General features: G+C 34.5%; 1 protein-coding gene across 4 annotated transcripts; it reads right to left on the bottom strand.

The window, feature by feature from the left end:
* Nucleotides 1–131: 131 nt before the first annotated feature.
* LOC114312903 (SOUL heme-binding family protein) lies at nt 132–19,608 on the bottom strand. Of its 4 annotated transcripts, none has more exons than XR_014342319.1 (9): nt 19,303–19,608; nt 19,105–19,191; nt 18,904–18,974; nt 8,537–8,638; nt 8,332–8,436; nt 2,259–2,394; nt 748–823; nt 552–661; nt 132–445 (listed from the first exon to the last, which is right to left on the bottom strand). XR_014342319.1 is itself a non-coding variant. In XM_028259197.2 (8 exons), the coding sequence occupies exons 1-8, from the start codon at nt 19,514–19,516 to the stop codon at nt 371–373; spliced, it is 900 nt and encodes a 299-aa protein (XP_028114998.2). In that variant the 5' UTR covers nt 19,517–19,608; the 3' UTR covers nt 132–370. The 4 variants fall into 4 exon arrangements, 2 of the variants coding, with proteins under 2 accessions (XP_028114998.2, XP_028114997.2); XR_014342318.1 differs by having other exon boundaries at nt 19,297–19,579; XM_028259197.2 differs by lacking the exon at nt 748–823.
* Between the last annotated feature and the right edge of the window lie 2,098 nt (nt 19,609–21,706).

Below are 21,706 nucleotides of genomic sequence, written 5' to 3'. Positions count from 1 at the left end.
GAAAGAAAAAAAAAAAAATTCATTATAGATAAATAAGATCTAAAATTTAACAATAACATAGAAGCCAAGCACTTTTAATGTCAAGAGCCAGCTTGACAACAATCCATCATCTGAGAACTGCTAATTCCTAATGTTGAAATGCACAGGTGATACTCAATTTTAATAGAAGGTATACAATTTCAAACATATAAAATGTATAATTACATTATAGTACAATGTATATCATCAGTTGCAAGTCATTTACATGTATAATTATATTATAGTACACCAGACTGGGTGGGTATCAATGAATAGATTTTACACGTGTTGCAATGGGAAGAACGGAAAGTTTGGTATTCTGAAATTGTTAGATATTGTGTATGTTGGAGAGTCATTCTGATTTCCTTTCAACTTCCAAAACAATCTCATTACGACGAGTAAATGGAAGAGTAAATGGCGGATTGTACTGCAAACACATTTAGAAAAGTATGAAAATATACTTGATTCTCTGAGGATCAAGTTATTAGAAACTCCATCATCAATTTCTATTGACATGTTATCAAAAAATCTACCTGTGCAACTTCCACCAATGCATCCTCTTTTACTTGAAACTGTGGGTCATTCTTTAAAGCATCTCTTAATATTGATTCCCTACATGTAACTTCTTCATCAGTGACAAAACCTGATTCAAAATAACAAAATAAAAGAATCAACTCATCACTGGAACTCAATTTATTTATGATCTACAATATTGTTTGTACTTTGTACCTTTAACTGTAATGAACAATAGGCATATACCGCAGCCAAGAGTTTTTCACCAGATTTTGTGCTGTACCAATTGGTTCTTTTACCACAATATAAAAGAATGTGAGCGTTATTTATGCATGATAACTTGGCATTCTAGATTGTCTCGAAAGAAAACAATTAACAGCTTGCATAAAAATTGATACAAAAAAAGGTCTAGTTACGTGTGTTAGATCACCAATTTTTCCAAAAGCTTAAAATTGTTAGGAAAGAGGTCTAACAATGCATATCAAGCTCTTCAACATCTTCCCCTCACATGGAACTCGTCTTACATATGGAGATGCAAACATCCGAACATGCAGAGAAACAGAATGTAAATGGGGAAACAAATGCTAATGGGCATAGGTGGCACCACCTTAGACAAAATGGGATCAGTTGACCCCATCAACCACTTAAAAAAAAATTAATAATAATACTAATATGAGTCTTGCTAACAAGTGTCCTTAAAGCACAAGAAAAAGATAAAAATAATGGATAGATCACGAGACATTGATCACTAAATTCAAAACACTTTATATGGATTTCAAAAAAGCTTTTTTAACCTTTTTACAATTTTTCAAGACACTTGTTATCACATTCCCAATATTAACAAGTGCTCGAGGGGCATTTGTCTAACATTTGCCTTTTAATATTAGTCTTGTTTATTTGCAGCCATTGGTTTGTTTGTTGTACTCGTGTTTTTGTTTGTTACACTCGCTCTCCTAATGTCTCACATACAAATTTTGAATTTTGCAATACAACCATGCTAGGGCCCAAGAACTCGCACAAAAAATTTACCAAGGAAGACATTATGTGGTCTAGATTCAATTCTTGCATAGAATCTGCACTTAAAATGAATCTAAATCTTCTCTTCCTTTTTTTTTTTTTTTTGGCTGTATTTTTCTGTGTTGAGTTCTTGGTCTCTAGCATTAATGTTTACCATAATCTTTTCAATAAGTTAAAACACATCACATCAGCCCCAGTTTTTACAATTACCCCTTTTATGGATATCACATAATTAGGGTTCTAATTTCACTAATGAGGATTGAGCTTCTGTAAAATTAGGGAGAAAGAAATTGCATTGAGTTGTTTTTCTTAGATCACCCCATCAGATAAAAATTCTAAAACCGCCACTTACAGAGAGACTTGAACTCAAGACCTGTCATAATTTGAGTTTTGATACCATGTTAGATCACCAATTATGCTAAAAGCTTAAGTTGTCAGGAAAGAATTCCAACCATGCATACCAAGCTCGTCAACAGTATATACTTCTTGAATGCCTCCACATATGTCAATTGCTAATGCAATATGACTACCAAAATGTCCATTTGGGATTGACTTTTCCAATTTTAGGATAACCTCCCCACCACTTCCATTTTGCGGTACTTAACCTCTCTGATTTTGATAATCAACAGAAAATTAACAGATCTAGAATTATCATACTGCTTCCTAGATTTTCAATCTGTAAGCCTTCTCCAGTTTAAGGTATGACAAACCTGAAAAGGCAGCAACAGCAACGATTTTCTTTGGCACCTCTTTGATCTTAACAGATGGATCTTTGGGCAGAGGCAAGTTGGAACCGTACTTAGAGGGCATGACGAAAGACATCTGCCACTTTTCTTCATCTTCCAGCTAAAGAAAATTGTAAGTAGATTAGATAACAATGAAATATTAAACAGAAGTACTAAATTTAAAAAAAAACAAATGTGAACCAATGAATCCATGCATTCAACCAGCAAATTAAATTATTAATGTTGTCGCATGCATTGGCAGCTGTTTTCAGTCAGCTTGATCATCAGATAAATTATCAAACAGTTATAAATAAATATCACATTGGATTAAGCCATTTGGTTGAATTAAGCGAATACAAAATATGTTAATGAGCATATGCATCGTTATTGCTCACTAACTAGTAAAAGTTATTACGTGATCAACCACATCATTAACAGTCTTCTACTTATAGCAGATCATTTCACTACAGCGTATGAGGGTTTTATGGACCAAACTTCTTGGTCCGCAAAAGTGAAAATTTTGTTGCAAAAAAGTTAGGAGACCGGTTCCTATCATCAGGGTAGTCTGCATTAAAAGGTCATCCGAAAAATCAAAAAAGGATCTTTAGTGATAATTTTGAAAATGTCGCTAATAAATGTATTTTTAGGGACTAAACAATTTTGTGCCAAAAATATTTACTTTTCAAACAAAAATTTTGGTCCAAAAGTATAGTAATTCATCACTGAAAGTCCAATCAAAAATTCAATGACACTTTTGGCAACTAAGATATTTTGTCCCTAGAAAGTGATGTCGTCCCTAAATTTATGTCTCTAAAAATTTCCCATATGGATTATGTGACTTGTCCTCTTCTCTAGCCAACACTGTCAACCCTTCCCAGAATACAATATAGATGGGACCAGCAGTAGGTAATGTTCCATTCGATTTATCACACCAAAATAGCCCACATTGACACACACACACACACACGCACACACACACATATATACATGCTGATTTAATAATGATTCATTGGCCATATAATTATATATTTACTTGTAGCAATTGAATAGTCGATTTGACACAATCAAATCATCAAAATCAGCTTCCCACAAAAGAAATAAATGCAAATCATTGGAATTCGTGATGACTCCATGGCTATGAAGCATGGACACTCCATTTTCATTATGGTGGTAGCCGTGTTTGACATGCGTCAAACATCGACACACATCAGACACACCAGGACACATGTTGGACAAGCCACATGGACATTCAATATGTTTTCTTGGATACATTTGGTGAGAAGTCAAGGACATGCGTATCCCAAGTTGGGACAAGCCACAAAACACATTCGGGATTTTATTATAATTTTATAAAGTTGGTTTTCTTGTCGAAGTATTGTATTTACTGTTCGGAAACAAGAGGGTGGAAATTAAAAGAACAAAAACAAAAACAAAAAATTTCCTTCTAATGTATTCAATCTTTGATATCTCTAATCTATTCCCTAAAATTCATTTGAGGCAGATCTTGGAAAAATCAGTTACCCATCTCATTATTTGCTTCCATTTAATCTACGCTCTAGTGTTCTTATTATTTGGAAAAATCAATATCCCTAATCTATGCCCTATTGTTCTTATTATTTGCTTCCATTTATGTTGGCTCTGTAGAATTTTTTGTACAATCTTTTGGTAAATGTAACACCTATGAAGCATGGGTACTTTGAAAAACATGCCGTACTCGTACCAGGTACTTACCGGCGTATGGTACCTCGTATGGTACTTCTGTATACGTACAGGATACACAAAACACGTACTCAAATTTTTTCTTCTTAATTTTTAGCGTACCCAGACAAACCTAGTATATACTCAAACCGTACCATACCTCAATGTTATACGAACTCTTCAAAATAAATCAAATACCCGTGTCAGACACCCGACACTTGGACAGCTCCTATCATTTGGTAGCCTGGGACCGGATTTGTAGCCCCAAGGTGAATGAGGGTTTGGAGATTCGGAGGTTGGCTGTGTTTAACGTGGCTTTGTTGGGCAAGTGGTTGTGGCGTTTTGTGGAGGAGAGCACCCGTCTTTGAGGAGGGTGGTGGTAGCCAAGTTTGGTGAAGGGAGGGGAGGGTGGTGTTCAGGGCGGGTGGGGCAGTCCCATGGTCTTAGTCTATGGAAAGGGATTTGGCTAAGGTGGGAGGAATTTTGGAGGGTGGTTAAGCTGAAGGTAGGAGTGAGGGATAGAGTTCGGTTTTGGCGAGATAAGTGGTGTGGTGATGTTTCCTTAGAAATGCGGTTTCCTTTGATTTTTGGTATTGCCGTTGATACGGAGGTGCGGGTAGGTGCTGTCCGATTTGGGCACGGGGATTCAACTGTTTAGAATGTGCATTTGCACCGTGCTGTATAGGATTGGAAGCAAGATCAGCTTTTGGAGCTGTTGGGTTTTTTATATGCATTGCATATTGAGGAGGTTGGGCAGGATTCTTTGGTGTGGGATTGCCCTAGGGCTAAGGGGAAGTTTTCTGTATCCTCGTTTTATGGTGCGCTTGTTCATGTAGAGGCTGTTGTATTCCCTTAGAGATGTGTTTGGGTGTCAAGTACGCCGTCCACGGTGGCCTTTTTTGTGTGGACGGCCATGTTAGGACGTATCTTGACCTTGGATAATTTGATTCGTCGTGGCCACATTTTGGTCAATTAGTGTTGTTTGTGTTGTGGTGCTACGGAGTCGGCGGATTATTTGTTGGTTCATTGCCCGGTTGCTTCCCGTCTTTGGATGCTTGTTGTTGCAACCTTTGGTTTAGCTTGGGTGCAGCCGCATTCAGTTAAGGCAGTTATGCAAAGCTGGGCTGGGGGTCGGATTGGGAGGAGGCGGCGGAAAGCGTGGATGCTCGCTTCTCATTGTCTTCTATGGTTGGTGTGGTTGGAGCGTAATAGGCGTGTTTTTCAAGGAGCGTCTCATTCGGTCCCTTGGTTAGAGAGTCGTCTTCTTACGATTTTGTATAGTTGGGTGACACACTTCATCAATCCTGATGTTTTGGCTTTTTTAGATTTTGCAGAGGATTTGATTTGTTAATTCTTTGAGCTGTGGTGGCTTCCAGTTTTGTATCTTTTTACATCTTCTTGATGCTTTTTTAATAAAGTTTGGTTAATTATCAAATAAAAAAAAAGAGTATGGGATATGTGTCGGATACTTTTCGACGGATACTTCTTATATAATTGTATATAACGCTATTATTATACCAAACCAAACAAGCCAAGCCTTAAGTCCCATCAAATGGGGTCGGCTACATGAATCCTTCTTCTCCACACGACCCTATCAAAGGCCATTTCATTAGTCAAATTAAGTAGATTCATATCTCTATTTATAACGCTAGTCAACGTTAATCTAGGCCTACCCCGTCCCCTAACACTTCCATCTACCGTTACAGCATCGCATCTCTTCACTACTGCCTCTGTTGGTCTCCGTTGAATATGACCAAACCATCTCAAACGATTCTCTCTCAACTTATTTTCTATCGGTGCTACTCCTACCCATTCCCGAATACACTCATTCCTAATCCTGTCTTGTCTAGTCTTACCATACATCCACCTTAGCATCCTCATCTCAGCCACACTCATATTATCTACATGTTGTTTCTTGGTTGCCCAACACTCCGTCCCGTACACTCATTCCTAATCCTGTCTTGTCTAGTCTTACCACACATCTACCTTAGCATCCTCATCTCAGCCACACTCATATTATCTACATGTTGTTTCTTGGTTGCCCAACACTCCGTCCCATACAACATAGCTAGTCTAATAGCCGTTCTATAAAACTTACCTTTTAGTCTAGTGGGTATTTGTTTATCGCACAACACCCCAGACGCACTTCTCCACTTACACCATCCCGCCTTAATCCTATGGGCCACATCTGCATCAATCTCTCCCGCTGTTGTGATAATTGACCCTAAATAACGAAAATGTTCACTCTTAGGCAGTTCTTGGTTCTCAATCTTCACTTCTCCTCTGCTTTCATTGTTACTGTTACTAAATTTACACTCCATGTACTCTGTCTTAGTTCTGCTTATCCGGAATTCTTTAGATTCAAGAGCTTTTCTCCAAATCTCCAACTTTGTGTTAACTCCTTCTCTAGTCTCATCCACTAACACAATATCGTCTGCAAAAAGCATACACTATGGCACGTCATCCTGAATATTTATCGTCAACTCGTCTATAACTAAAGCAAAAAGATAAGGACTTAAGGTAGATCCTTGGTGTAACTCTACAGTGATAGGAAATTCATTTGTCTCTCCAGCTGGTGATCTAATAGTGGTCACCACCCCTTCATACATTTCCCTAATCACGTCAACGCTATTATTATATGTACATATTATTGTATAATTGTTATAAATGTCATTTTGACATTGTAAGTTACATATAGTACCATTTTATCTCACATACTAGATTAAGGCTTTGTTTGCCATAACTTAAAAAAGTCAAAAAGTCAAAAAATCACTATCCTATTTAAGTCACATCATCTTATTTAAGTCACATCACTTCTCTACCACATCACTTCAAACCCAATCCATACACAACCCATATTTCATAAAAAGTCAAAAAATGCACTTATTTAGATCATCTCAAACCACCCCTAAAAATATAAAAATATGACATTTTTTTGCCAAGTCCGTGTACTCTTAAATTTATGATTTGATGAGTCCGACCTCTAAATATATACCCGCACTCGACACTTGTACCCGAGTCCATGTAACATACGTTAAAACAATATTTTCTTCTACTACAGAGATAAAACTCCTTTCATTAGACTTCTTTTTTATTTTTAATTTTATACTTAAAATGATTTTAAAATTAAACTATAGTTTGTAAGTTATTTAATATATTGACATTAATTTTGATTTATACCTTTATTTTTGGCATTAAATGTTAATTATTGGTTGGATGTTAACAAATTAAACCATTTAATTAATTTTTGCATTATTCTAAATTAAAAATAAATTTTTTTTTTACAAGCTCACCCAGCCGTACCCATACCCTACGTTTTTTGGATTTTACCGTATCGACGTACCCATATCGTAATCGTAATCATACCCGTACCCGTGCTTCATAGGTTAGCACCATATTGTTACTTCTTAAACCAAATAATGGAAATTTATGTATTTTTTACGAATGATCTATCCATTATTGAACTTAAATAGTTTTAACATTTATGATGTGACGTTTATAATTGATGAAATAATATTGTACGGCGAATGATATTTAAACTATAGATTGGGTGGTTTTTTATGCTGAAATAGTGACAGTTTTCATTAGTTTTTGTTGTTTATGGATAAAACGTAGAAAATAAAAATACATCAAAAAAATATTTTTCATATTCCTGCCATGTCGGTATCTTAATTTTTTGAAAATAGTTGTGGCTTGCATCCATGTCCATGCTTTATGGCTCCGTGGCAAAAAAAAAAAAAAAAAAAAACACATTCAAGCTGAAAAGTCAATCTAATCTAAAGAGTAATTACCTCTTCTACTTCATCAACCAAATGAAAAAAACTAGATTGCAAGGAAAATATTGAGTTTTACAATAAAAAAATAAAAAAGAATAAACTCAATTTTCAAGACTCTTGCTTGCATATCAAGTAAATAATTAAATAGATATTTTTTTTAAAAAAAATAAATAAATAAATCTACAAAACTTCAGGATTGAAATTTCAATTTTAAGCAAGTTTGAGTTGTTGGGAGTAATCCCATTTCCCTTTCCCCTTAGAACTAGGCTAGAGTAGGTCCTAACGAATGGCCAAAAAAAAAACAAAAAAAAACAAAACAAAACAAAAACAGAAAACATTAATTTGAAACAAGTCAAAATCTTGAATCCATCAAAGGTCATTTTAATGGGGTTGATTTCTCTATACACCATTTTTGAGAAGAAAGCAAAAAGCGCAGCTACCAAATTTTACGAGTGCGTAGGATTTTCTTTTCATAAGATTGAAAAAAAAAAAGAAAAAGAAAAAGAAAAAGAAAAGAAAAGAAAATTCTTTTTGATAAAGAAGAAAAAGCAAATATTGAGAAACAATCAGCGTGAAATACTAACCTTCCTTGTTATCACAGGGGTTGTCATTTCCATTTTCTCCCCATCAGATTGAGTCTTGCGAGTAAAAACAGGGGTGGTCATCTCCATTCTGTCCTTCGTTGTATTCTGAGAATGTGTAAAAGAATAAGCAAACAATAGATGTAAGCATACATCCTTATGATCTACAATCAATTGTCTGAAAACCTCTCATAAACACCTTAGCTACCTTACCAAACAGGTATTCAGCTAAGACATTGAATGATTGTGAAGCACCATTGAAATCAAATCCATATTTCCCAGGCATTGTTGTCTCAGCTATAAAGTAAGGCTGCTTCAAGGTTACAGTAGTAGTTTAGATACATATTCCCAAGAGAAAAATGATTCAAAGCGAATATAGAGAATCACAATTATAAAGGAAAGTTGAGGCTTGAAAAGGAGGATGGGGAAGGAGAAGAGAGCGAATTATTGTTCATTAAGATAACTAGAAAGGGCCAAAATGAATAAGCAACACATCAATGCATCCAAAAACAGATAGTAACGAGTGTATCTACAAGACAATTTCTTTAACAAGAGTAATGCACTAGAAAGCACCAAAAGTAGTGTAAGCCATTTGCATGCCACATCTGCACAAAACAAAACCACCCCATATAAAAGAAAAAGAGAAAAAAAAAAAAAAAAAAACACGACGCCCAAAGCAAAACAACCCTATACAAAAGAAAAACAATCAAACAAAACAAAAGAAATAAGCCAAATATAAAGAAATGAATAACCTATACTTCCACACATATAACCAGGCCTGGAGCTAGAATTTACTATTACCATACCATCCTTAACTTTCAGCTAGTTTATTTGTTCTGCACCAAGTTTTTTAAATGCTAACTTTAGATTTAGTTCTACCATCTTTAACTTTCAACTATTTTCCCAATAAATGTGATATTTTTTTCCCTCAAATTATTTGTCATGTTAATTTCAAAATATTAAAATGTTCAATATCTATAACAAGTGATTGAACATTGACCTATAAAATATACATCTAATTGAAATTGATTAATGCACCTTTCTAGCAAATATAAATCACATTGCCACAAGTCGTTGTCATATGGTTTCCAAGTCTAGCATTATATTCTTTTCCTTCTATAGTTGTTAAGTATCTTGTTTTTCAAGAGATAGACATATATATATATATAGAGAGAGAGAGAGAGAGATGACTAGCTTTGTGATGATGATTGAACTTTAAATTGTTGTTAGACCTATAATCACTTTAAGTAATAGGAGGATACCAGCCTTAAGTTTAAATATTGCATTCAAATGGGTTTACTTTTTCCCTTCATTAAAGTGCAATAAGTTATTAAGATTGTCAACAAGAAAATATAGGAAAACCAATCAATAAGTAATCTCGAACTCCCAGAAGGTAGTAAGGCTTTTGATAGGTCATTGGTACGCCTCCTTACACTGTTTGGAAGTATCAATAGATTATGGTTATAGATTTCTCAATTTCTCACTTTGTGTGTGTCTTAGTTACGTATGTAGGTATTGAGATGTTTTGGGGGCCCACCATCAACAAAAGTGTACAACTTGCTATATACCATTATCCCTAAATACATCATGAAGGTTTCTGCTGCCTTTTTTTTTTTTTTTTTTTTTTTTGGGGGGGGGGGGGGGGGGGGGGGGGCGGGCTGCTGTGTCAATTAGGGAAGCAGCACTGTGCAACCCAAGAACAAACCAAAAGACACAGAATACAACTGAAGAGTTGGATTTAAGAGTGAGGTCACATTAATGTGAGCGCAAATTCAAATAAAAAGGAGGAACCAATGGAAAATCAAAGTTTTAAGTCCATAATACAAACAGGAAGTTATGAATACAAAACAGAAATTAACACAATTAAAGTTTTTCTATAATCAGACAGACATACCTAAGAACAGAGAAGAAGAATAAAACAGAGCCAGAAAAAAGATACCTTTGATTTGAAATTCTGCTATAATAAGAGTTAGATCATCTATGTTTTTCTCTTGTGGAGTGAAGTTTAATGAAAAAAGCAATCAAACCAACCAAACAATTTGATCTAACCATCTGACGAAGAAATCCTTTCATACATTAAACACTATTCCATATATCTACATTCTTTTTGTGTACTCTTATGCCATGCACCTGTGCTGATTCCTATTTTGCTTTAGCAGATTTCCATACCTTTACTTCTTTCTTTGTGATATAGAGACATAGAATTAAATTAGATATTTTTTGTTTCCAAAGCGTAGTAAAGAAACTTCCATAGTTTGAACTTTTTGTTTCCTTTAACTTCATGAATCTTGTAAATTTTTGTTCCCATAAGTATAATATGAACTTTCGTAGTTTAAACTTATGTTTTCTTTGACCGTATGAATCATGTTATAGAGTTCCAGATAAAAAAATAAAAAATCTATTACTTTTGTGGTTACACTTGTATTGATTTAGAATGAAGTACCAGGAAGACCCATGTGGGGGTTAAAAGTCACTTACTTAGTGGATGACATCTAATCTAAATTAGTCAAACCAATTATTGGTTAGTTTTAAGTACTACTGCTGGAGTAGTTATGAAATTTTATAAAGTGACTTGTATTCTTTAGATTTGAAATTTTGAATAAAAAGGATGTTGACAAAGCATCTTCTTCAAGAGGCTTTTCAACAGGTAGACAACTCAAATTTTCAATATCGTCTTCAGGTAGACAACTGTGAGCATCTTATTCAGGAGGCTTGTTGACAGGTAGACTACTTGGCTTTTCAACATCTTCTTTGGGTAGACAACTGTGAGTATCTTCTTCATCATGAAGCTTTCTACGACTCTGATAAGGATGGCATGCCTTCTTGAAAGATTCTTTCTTTGATGATTCTGATATAGGGAGGCTAATTTTGCTACAGATACAATGGCCAAATATGCTGCTCCAGATCCCTTTTTTTTTCTTTTTTTTTTTTTGGTATGTTGTGTATGCTCCTTTGTTCTCAAAAGTATTTCAGTTTAATGATCAAAAGGTGGCCACTGTCCCAAGGAATGTATTTATGGATAATCTTGGTAGAACTGTCTTGTTTAGTTCTATTGTTTTTGTTGGGAGATCTTGAGTTCAATTGTGTTGTTTTTTTTTTTTTTGTTATCTTTGGCTTTTCTTTCCTTTTTTTTATCTATTTATTTGGCTTTATGATTGTCTTGTTTGATATTCTTCTGGGCATCTTTTTTCTGGCTCTATGTTATTCTTCTTCTCTGTTCTCAGGTATGTCTGATTATTAGAAAAACTTTAATTGTGTTAATTTCTGTTTTGTGTTCATTACTGCCTGTTTGTATTATGGACTTACAAACTTTGATTTTCCATTGGTTCCTCCTTTTTATTTGAATCTGTCCTCACGTAAATGTGAACTCACTCTTAAATCCAACTCTTCAGTTGTATTCTATGTTTCTTTTGGTTTGTTCTTGTGTTGCACAGTGTCGCTTCCCTAATTGACACAATTAAGCATGGCCACGAGGCAGGTTTGTATACCATTATCCTCCCTCTGCTTGTGTATAAGACAAAAAAAATTTATATGCTTTCCTAAAGCCCTACTCCATGGAAATAATGCATTTCCCTCATGATCCATCCCTCAATCAGCCATACTTGCTCTGCACCACCCTCCGCCATAAGACATTCCTTGGTATGCCTCCTCAGCTATTAGCCTAAGAGAGCCTTGTTGAACAACCTCAGGTTTCTAATGCCCAAACCCCCTTACTTCAACAATGAACACACCTTTTACCATCCCACCAATTGATATTGAATTCATCCCTTATACACCACCCAAAAAACAAAGAGAGAGAGAGAGAGAGAGAGAGAGAGAGAGAAATAAAAAGACCCACTAAAGCTTCTTTTCTTGATTATTAACCAATGTCAATATAGCAAAAATGGATATAAAATACATGGGAAGCAAGAGTTGGCATTTGAAGTATCTAGGGCGTCCAAGTGGACAACTAAAAGAGGGAAGGGACAAAAGGATACACAATTAGAGAAGCCATCGAAAAGTGACTGTGACTCCATTGTTCATTACGAGGGTCACAGATATTGCTCAACCATAAAATTCCTCTTTCAAAGGGGTGTTTAGTATCATAACTTTGCATCATGTATGCTTCACTAAAAGAGTTTTATGACTGGTGATACTCTCTGTCGATTCACGGCCTCCGCAGTTTGGCTGTCCTTTGTCCAAGCCTCCAATACGTGATACTTAGCTCAAGTAGTTGTGCTTTCTTTTGTTATTTGGAGGATTTTGCTTCCTCTTATTCCTCCCCTCTGTTTTTTAATTTATTTTCTTAATTTGACTAATGAAATGGCCTTTGATAGAGCTGCGTAGAGAAGAAGGATTCATGTAGCCGACCCCATTTGATGGGACTTAAGGCTTGGTTTGGTTATCCATGGGCACATGCACACACATGAAAAAGGCCACTACTAATTGCCAGATAATGCAGTAGTATACCCGGTACTAGTATAGGAGAAGGGGATCCAATTTCAGTAGGTCTATTAAACAATGATAGTTTATCTAACTATGTTTAACTTAAGCAAAAGTTTTCATGCAAATGCTCAATAAATATATCATAGTTATTGCATCCATATTTTATTCTTCCGTGAAGATTATCAACGATCTTAATTATCAGAAAAAAAAAAAATTATAATTCATCTTATATCAAGTGATCATGAACTAACATCAGTCAAAAGATTCTTTCTTTAATTGATTTTGTAGAATTGGGGCTATAATTTGGGATAGGTTCTGAATTCATTTAATTAATTCCATTTTTCATGTTTGAGGCCATCTTTGTAACTGCAATCACAGTTCCAACTTGATTTTTAAGTGAAAGACCAATTTCCAGGTTAGAAACCCGAATTACAATTCAGAAGATTGAAATTCAACCATTCCTCCCATAATACCAAATGAACCGTTCTCCTTGAGTGGCACCTCCGAAAATCTAAATTTATCAGAAAAAAACATTAAAATTCATCTTATATCAAGTGATCATGATCTAACATCAGTCAAAAGATTTTGTCTTTAATTGATTTTGTAGAATTGGGGCTATAATTTGGGATAGGTTCTGAATTCATTTAATTAACTCCATTTTTCATGTTTGAGGCCACCTTTGTAACTGCAATCACATTCCAACTTGACTTTTAAGCGAAAAAGCAATTTCCAGGTTAGAAACCCGAATTACAATTCAGAAGAATGAAATTCATCCATTCCTCCCATAATACCAAATGAACCATTCTCTCTCAGTGGCAGCTACAAAAATTTTAATTAGGATAGACATTCAAAATTTTTTGTCTTTAGTGACTTTTTTTTTAATTTGTATTGCTTTTTATTTTTTTTAACTCTTCAGGTCCTTTTAATCTTGAAGAATATAACAAGCAAATTTTTATTTAAAAAAAAAACAAACACACACACACACACACACATCAAGTTACTTAAACTTTCCAAATTCCAATAACAAAAAAGAAAGTTTTTTTTAATACTTTCCAAAAGCAAGAACTTTTTTAGCAACAATTTTATCCTAAAAAAAAAACAAACAAAAAAAAAAACTACCAAAAAAGCAATTGCCAAATATAGCCTCAAAAACTTACATCTTACAAATCCACTATAAACTTCTCAAATCACAGTATATTAATACCATTGTTCAAACAAAAATTCATGTAGATACATGAACTTTTGCAATTGCCCTCAATTGTATTTCACATTTTGAAATTATTGCATCGCAACTTTGTTATTAATACTACCAAATACATCATTTTCATCGTACGTAATCAAACAATCATTCATCCATTAATCTCCTAGTCAGTTAGGTAATTTTTTTATTGAATAGTAATAAAGTAGTTAATATTATTGTGGGTATTTGTATCGTGCTTGGCACGTAACAAGCCCTACGGGTGTGATGTCATCGCCATCACACATCAACGTGTCAGACCTCCGAGGCACCACAATGAGTTGGGGTTGTCTACCTAGCCTTAGTGGGGGCATGCACACAACAAACATGAAACTAGCTCAAAGGCAAATCAGTCAAAGTATGAAGTAGCACCATGGCTCACCTAGAGCACTCCATGGTCCTTCATGCCTCATATGAAAATGTATTCTTTGCCCACTCGCTCCAGTTCAATGGCAACATAGTTGGATCCTTGGCTCATCTATGTTCACTTACGATACTGAATCTTGGTGTCATAAGCGAATTGATCGCAAGACTCACCAAGCTCTTTTTTGCCTGTAAGGTTTTGCTTCTTCATAAGATACTAGAGCTTAAGGTCGTTATATAAAGAAAGACTTTCTTCAATAATAAGGCCAATGAGTTGGCCATATGTATGCTGGTTGTAGGGAATAATCATTCCATTATGACGATCCCTAAGTTTCTTTTTGATTTTCTCAGCGAAGAGATTAGGGAGGCCATCAATAAATTTAGCCTTCCAGTATTTGCTGTTAACATATGCTCGCTGCATAACTTTGAGCAGGAAAACATCTTATACCATCTAAAGTGAGTCAAGGATGGACATCTTAAATTCTGGAGAAGTTCACAACCGCGATCGCTATTAGCAAACTTCTGGTCCAACAAAGTGACGGAGAATTGTCTGGGTTAAGGTATAGACAGCATCTTCCCTATTTCCGGTAGTACCAGTAGCTGGATCAATTTCAATCTTAACAGAGTTAAGAATTTCACTCTGTTGAGTAGGTGTGAGAACATTGTCCCACCATCCTTTAAGAATGCCAATAAATCCATTCACAATGTACCGTGCTATCTGGCTGTCTATAATATCATTTTATTTACAAATAATACCATACATAAGTATCTGGTGGATAGTCTCAAAAATCTAGTATTCTGATTTACCATCTATGTTCCTTTCATAAATGGTCTTCCCATTATAGGACTTCTGGGTGTGAAAAAAATCTTCTTCATAAAGTATATCCTAAGGAGTAGGTCTGGAATAGTAATATCTACTTAATCCTATTAAAGCCATACGAGTGGCTTGTTGAGGGAAATAAGTCTTGTTGACAGATTGCATTTCCTGGAAACTATTCTCGATTTCAAAGATTTGTTATGACATGATGTCATCAACTTCTTCACTGTTTGTTGGAGGGTTAGACTGATGCCGAGAAAGCATATTAATCTGTTGACTAGAAGATCTTATTCGAATGTTCATTTTACCGACAATAACATCAATAAGCTCATCATGCTTTTAAAGAGGTTTAAGTTTAAAGTTTAGAAAGTTTAAAACCTCTAAAGGTGGTTTGATATTAACTGGTTGAATATCCTTTTCTGGCCTAGAACTAAAGGAACTAATTTTTTGTAAGTATTTCTTTTATTAATGCCTGTTGTATTACTTGCCTATTTATGTGATATATTAGAATTACATAAGCATAGACGTTCTTTATATTTAAATTTACTTTCAGATAATTATTTGCAACCATCTATTATACCAATGCTTGAAGAGCTTGATCATCAGATAGCTCTAATAGAACAACAGATCGAGGAAGAAATCTGATGCTTGGCGGCATAGGCCTCCTCCTCAACAGCAGAACAATATATGAGACCATATATGGCATAATTTGAGTTTAGTATGATCATAAAATGGGTCGTAGGATTCCTGGGTTTGTGTTAATTAGGGGCTGATCCGATTATGGGTAAGTGGGACGTCATCCAAGTCACATATGGGGTTTTAAGGCCGCTATTGCAGTGATTGCTTTTAAGGCCCAGTTCCCAGTAAATTGTTGACAGACGTGTTTACCCTGATCCCGTGTCAAGCACCTAACTCTTTGATTTCTTTGTCACATTCTTTTTTTTTTTTCAAGAACTCTACTTTCTTTCCTTTTCGTCCCAATTTTTACCATACGAACATATATATATATTGTATTATATAGCTTTCATGTGTTTATCATGTAGGAAAAAGTGTATTAGTGGAAAACATGGATGAATGTTCTCTCTTACCCTCATTTTCGTAGTTACATTTTTGTCACATAACTGAATTTTGTTAAAGATTTAAAAATAAAGTAACAGAAGAGGAATATTGACACTTGTGTAAGGACCAAAGTGGGATTTGACTAGAAATGTAGAGAGTCGACTGTCATGTTTTCATGTGTGGGAGCCAAAGTGAGATTTGGTATAAACTGCAAGGATGCAAAGTGTAATTTACCCTAATATTATTTATAAAACTTCATTGGCTAGCCTTTCAGTGTCATGAAGAGCACTTTATTTTTGTTTATTTGCTCTTTCATTTGATCAGAAGAATGCCTCAGCCGCCATGATTTCATTTCCATGACTTACAAAAATTTCCTTTGACGAGAGGTTTTTTACAAACATCTTATTTAATTCATGTTATTGTAAAAGTCATTGCCCTTTGATTTGTATAGCATTCAACTCTCAAAACTATTCAATCAGATCCAATTTTTGTAGTTTACTACTGACTTAGGCATCTCAATACATCAATCATGGCAGCTAGGGAATGAAAAAAGCCTTAGCCCTCAACATTGTAGGTGACAAAGCCAAATGGGTACCAGAAATAGTCCTGCTTATTCTTTTGTTTCATTCCCATTGCTCTTTTGTTTCTTGATTATTCCATCACAATGTGCAACAACTGATACTTTAACTCAGTTCCAACCAATATCTGTAGGACAAACTCTTATTTCTCAAGGCCAAATCTTTGAGCTAGGCTTCTTCATTCCTGCCAATTCTAGTAAACAATACATAGGAGTCTGGTACAAGAATGCACCTGGCCAGAAAGTTTTGCGGGTATTAAACAGAGAAAACCCTCTTTGAGCCACAGACAATGCCTCGAGTCTCACAATTGGCAGCAATGGAAATCTGAGATTATTATATGGGAAGATGAACAATCTCTGGTCTACAAATGTCTCTGTCCAGTCAAATAACACAATTGCAGTGCTTTCTGATAAGGGGGACTTTGTTCTTCAAGACAATGTCTCAGGATCGATCCTGTGGGAAAGTTTTAAATACCCTGGTAACACTTTCTTGTCTGGTATGATGATAGGGATGAACTACAAACAGGCAAGAAACGCTTCCTGACTTCGTGGCAGACAAATGAAAACCCATCACCTAGGAATTTTGTGGAAGTAATTACACAAGATACACCGCCACAAGCTATTGTTTGGAACGGTTTGAAGCCTCACTGGAGATTTGGTCCATGGGATGGATCGAAGTTCATGGGTATATCATCCCTATGCAGTGACAGCTCCACCTTGGCCATGCTTAGAGAGAGAGGATGTTGACCTTACATTCACATTATGTTACATATGTGATACACTTCCCTTAGATATCATAGCAACACCTACAGCTCCTATTATACAAAATTCCCAAGGACCTGAATCATAGAACACAGTTTGTAAGGTTGATATCACCCTCCTGTCAAGTTAAGAAGAACTTGTCACCTGTTTATAGGTTGCTTGGTCTCCAATACACCTGGAGTCTATATAAGGGTATCACAAATGCAGCCACAAACAGAATGACAACAAGAAGAACAACAATACATATACAACACAACAACACATGACAACCTATCGCCTGGGAATTTTGTGGAAGTAATTACACAAGATACACTGCCACAAGCTATTGTTTGGAACGGTTTGAAGCCTCACTGGAGATCTGGTCCATGGGATGGATCGAAGTTCATAGGTATACCATCTCTATGCAATGACAGCTCCACCTTGACCATGCTTGGAGAGAGAGGACGTTGACCTTACATTCACATTATGTTGCATATATGATACACTTCCCTTAGATATCATAGCAACACCTACAGCTCCTATTATACAACATTTCCAAGGACCTGAATCATAGAACACAGCTTGTAGGGCTGATATCACCCTCCTGTCGAGTTAAGGAGAACTTGTCACCTGTTTATAGGTTACTTGGTCTCTAATACACCTGGAGTCTATATAATGGTATCATAAATGCAGCCACAAACGGAATGACAACAAGAAGAACAACAACAAATATACATCACAACGTAAACCCAAAAGTGTTCAAGGTTTCTCACTGCCACTCTCTCTATCTCCAAGCTTGCCTTGATCTTCTCCTACTCTACCTCAGGTAATCCTAGGCCACTGAAGTGCCCATCATCTTCCCAGAGGTCAACGAACGACCGTCTCTAACCTCACTTACCCACAGTTATTATTTATTTTTTTTAAGAGTTCGTGGGTTATTAGTTGACCGTTCAACAAAGTGGATTGGGGTTGGCTACATAACATAGTTTTGGAAATTGTAGTTTAATCATAATTGATCTTGTTACATTTTCTTGGGAGTTTGTTAATACAAAGAACAATTGTGTTGAATGATGAATATCTAGTCCATGATGCCTCATTCAAAATTGTGAAAGGGAAGCTATCAAACATGATCACTAGAGTCTCCAACTTTATTTACAAATATGGTTTCATTTGATGTTTTTTTCATAGAACAATATTGAAAAGTTAGAAGTATTCTACATCATTAAAAGGAAGCAAGAGGGGCTCAAAGTACACACACAACATTCATAAAATGTTTCAGTTTGTTCATATCATTAATCAGAGTTTTGAGGGTTTCATACATAAAAGGTGAAATAGAAAGAGGAAACCAATTCATACCTCAACTTCTCTTATCTCATACTGATCTCTCCTGCTCAAAACCTTAAACTCCACCGTTTCAAGATCTGGAACTGCAAAAATAAAAAATAAAAATATACAAAAACCCCTAAAATCACAAGAAGAAAAACCCAAAATCTCAATCATCTATCAAAACCCACCAAAAAGAATAAAATTTAAAAAAATAAATAAATAGATTAGCACCTGCCATCAAAGCTTCCTCTAAATTACGACTCTCGAACCTCTTTGGATTCACGTACTTAGCAGTTTCAGTCGCCAAATCCATCAAAACTACAAGAAATCCCAATTCAAAAATCATATCAATCCGAATATAGAGACTCATAATAAATTGAAAACACAAATAAAATGGAAAGAAAAAAATCGACGAGTGTGAACATTTACGGCGCTGAGAGAGAGCAGAGGTTTGGGCAGCGAGAGCGAAGACGAGAGAGACTCGTGCTTCAAGAGCGGACAACCTTGGCCTTCTCTGTGAGCTTCTATCATTGATCATGGACTTGATGGTGGTCGTGGTGGTCGAGATCGACATAGGGTTGATTTTAGGGTTTGTTAAAGCCAAAGATTGAGTGATCATCGAAGGTTTGCTGCTGAGAAGCATTTTTGGGTTTCTCTTCTGTCCACTGTTCTACTTTCGTTCTGAAATTCTCAGTGATGAACACCGGGCATATATTTCCTGAGCAACTTTTTATTAAGGTGAATTACAAATACACCCAATATTTGATTAAAATACGAATTCACTTTTTATAATTTTAAAAATTATATTTCAGGCTAAGATTTTTAATTTCATAATAAATTGTTCATTTTATTAATAAATTATTAAGTTAATTAATAATTTTTAATGATGTTAGAAATATATTTCAATTAATAGTTTAGATAATTTTATTATTGTATAAGAGAGTAATTATGAATTTTTTTAATTAATTTTATTAAATAAAAAATACTAACAATAAGATATTTATAATTTTCTAAACCATAGGAGGCAATCTGTACATTAAGTAAACCTCAAAGGATATATTTATAATTTACCCTTTTATTAAATAGCTTTGTGCACTGTTGGCCCCAATATTTATATTTATTCCCTCACTTTATATTTATATTCAGTTTACCCATTTTTCTTTGGTAATATTACAAATTTAGACTTAAGTATTCATAAATTATTTAGAATTGTCATTTTGTGATTTAAATTTATTCTATACATAAATCACACACTACACAAATTCAATTTCAATCACACGACACTCATTCAAGGTAAATTTGAGATACTTAAAGTGGGATTCATAATATTTTTTATTTTTCTTTCTTTTCTTTTGTTTTTTCTTGGAAAAATGCAAGGAAGGCTATTCATTGTGATGTTGAGGATGCTAGAAAAAAATTGATGCGAGTGTGTAAGATGGAAAAAAATTACAACAAATTATATTGACATCTCGTGAGATTTAAAGGAAATACAACTTACCTTCTTTTTAATAGAGCTAACATGACTTGAATTAGTTTGTATTAGCTCAATGTTTTACTATTCTATCATATTTTAAAATCTCAAATTTACTGTAATCTGATCTCATGTACATTTCACAAACTATTACCTTCCACACTCTTAATAACTTTTTGAATAAATTACATTGACTTCCTCGGAGATTTGAAAAAAAAAAAAAAACAAATTCTATAATTTTAGAATAATATATTAAATTTTCTTAATGTTTCAATTCATACCTTACTTTTAGACTCATTTTTGTAAATAATTTATTAGTTACATAGTGCAAAACTCTAATTAAATGGGGTTCATTCATAGTTTGTGAAAGTAATCGGTTAGTGATGGAAATTGTGTTTCTGATTATATATTTCATGTACTCTGATATTTCGAATTTGTGGTCAAGAACATTTCGGATTCCAACTCTACTTCCAGAAGGATTCTATTCTACCACAATAGATATGCTTTTGTTCTCTCGTAAATTCAAATTAGCTGTTCTCACAATCGATGCGTTTGTAATTTTAATGAATAAAAATAAATAAAATATTTATTATATATTATGTGTCATTCAAATAATAAAATTTTCTTTAAATAAAATGTTTAATATTTAAGTCTCATGCCTCTCCTTTATCTATTTTTTTAAATTTTTTTTTTTTTTTAAATGAAGAAATGGACACTTAGCATAAAGAGAGGTGCTTCTTTTCTTTTCTTTTCTTTATTTTGAATAAAAATAAATAAACACTTGATGTAAGGAGATAGAAGTTTCAGAAAACCACCAAAGGTGTTTGCTTTGTAGGTGTTCAGAAGTGACTATTTTAGAGGTTTTTTGACTATTTTAGTAGACTATTTTAATTTTTTGTATTTGGAAAAATATGATGAATTTTTATTTGAGTTATTGTATTGAAAAATGTGTTTAAAATAATATTTGAGGGTGAAATAACAAATTTGTCCCTTCATTTTTTCCAAAATTGGCCTATAGCGACAAAAGTGACATTTCAGCCTGTGGGACTAGGCTGGCCCTATCCTCTGCCTACCCTCTGCCCACTGCCGGCTGCTTTGGTTTTTTTTATTTTTTATATAAATATAAATTAGGATACTATTTGAGGCTATTTGGCTTTTTTTTTTGTATTTGAGGCTATTTTAGCCTCAACTTTGAGTTCCCAAACACCCCATTTATAATACTACTAGAGGTGTAAGCCCACCAAATGGGTATGCTTAAAAAATAAAAATTTGAATTGGAAATACAATAGTTATAGGTTCAAGTCTTATACTCTACTTGTGACTACTATATTTTTTTCTTTTTAAATAGAAAAATTGGCACTT

Source organism: Camellia sinensis, chromosome 10 (genome assembly GCF_055761805.1).
Source record: "Camellia sinensis isolate YWXY chromosome 10, ASM5576180v1, whole genome shotgun sequence".
NCBI lineage: Eukaryota > Viridiplantae > Streptophyta > Magnoliopsida > Ericales > Theaceae > Camellia > Camellia sinensis.
This window is presented reverse-complemented; position numbering and strand designations above follow the sequence as displayed.

Coding starts and splice junctions, on each gene's coding strand:
- LOC114312903 (XM_028259196.2), bottom strand. CDS start 19,516: ATGCTTCTCAGCAGCAAACCTTCGATGATCACTCAATCTTTGGCTTTA. Junction 19,192..19,296: donor TCTCTCTCAGCGCCGTAAAT/GTTCACACTCGT, acceptor GATTTCTTGTAG/TTTTGATGGATTTGGCGACT. Junction 2,395..8,331: donor CCCCTGTGATAACAAGGAAG/GTTAGTATTTCA, acceptor AATTTTCTTTAG/CTGGAAGATGAAGAAAAGTG.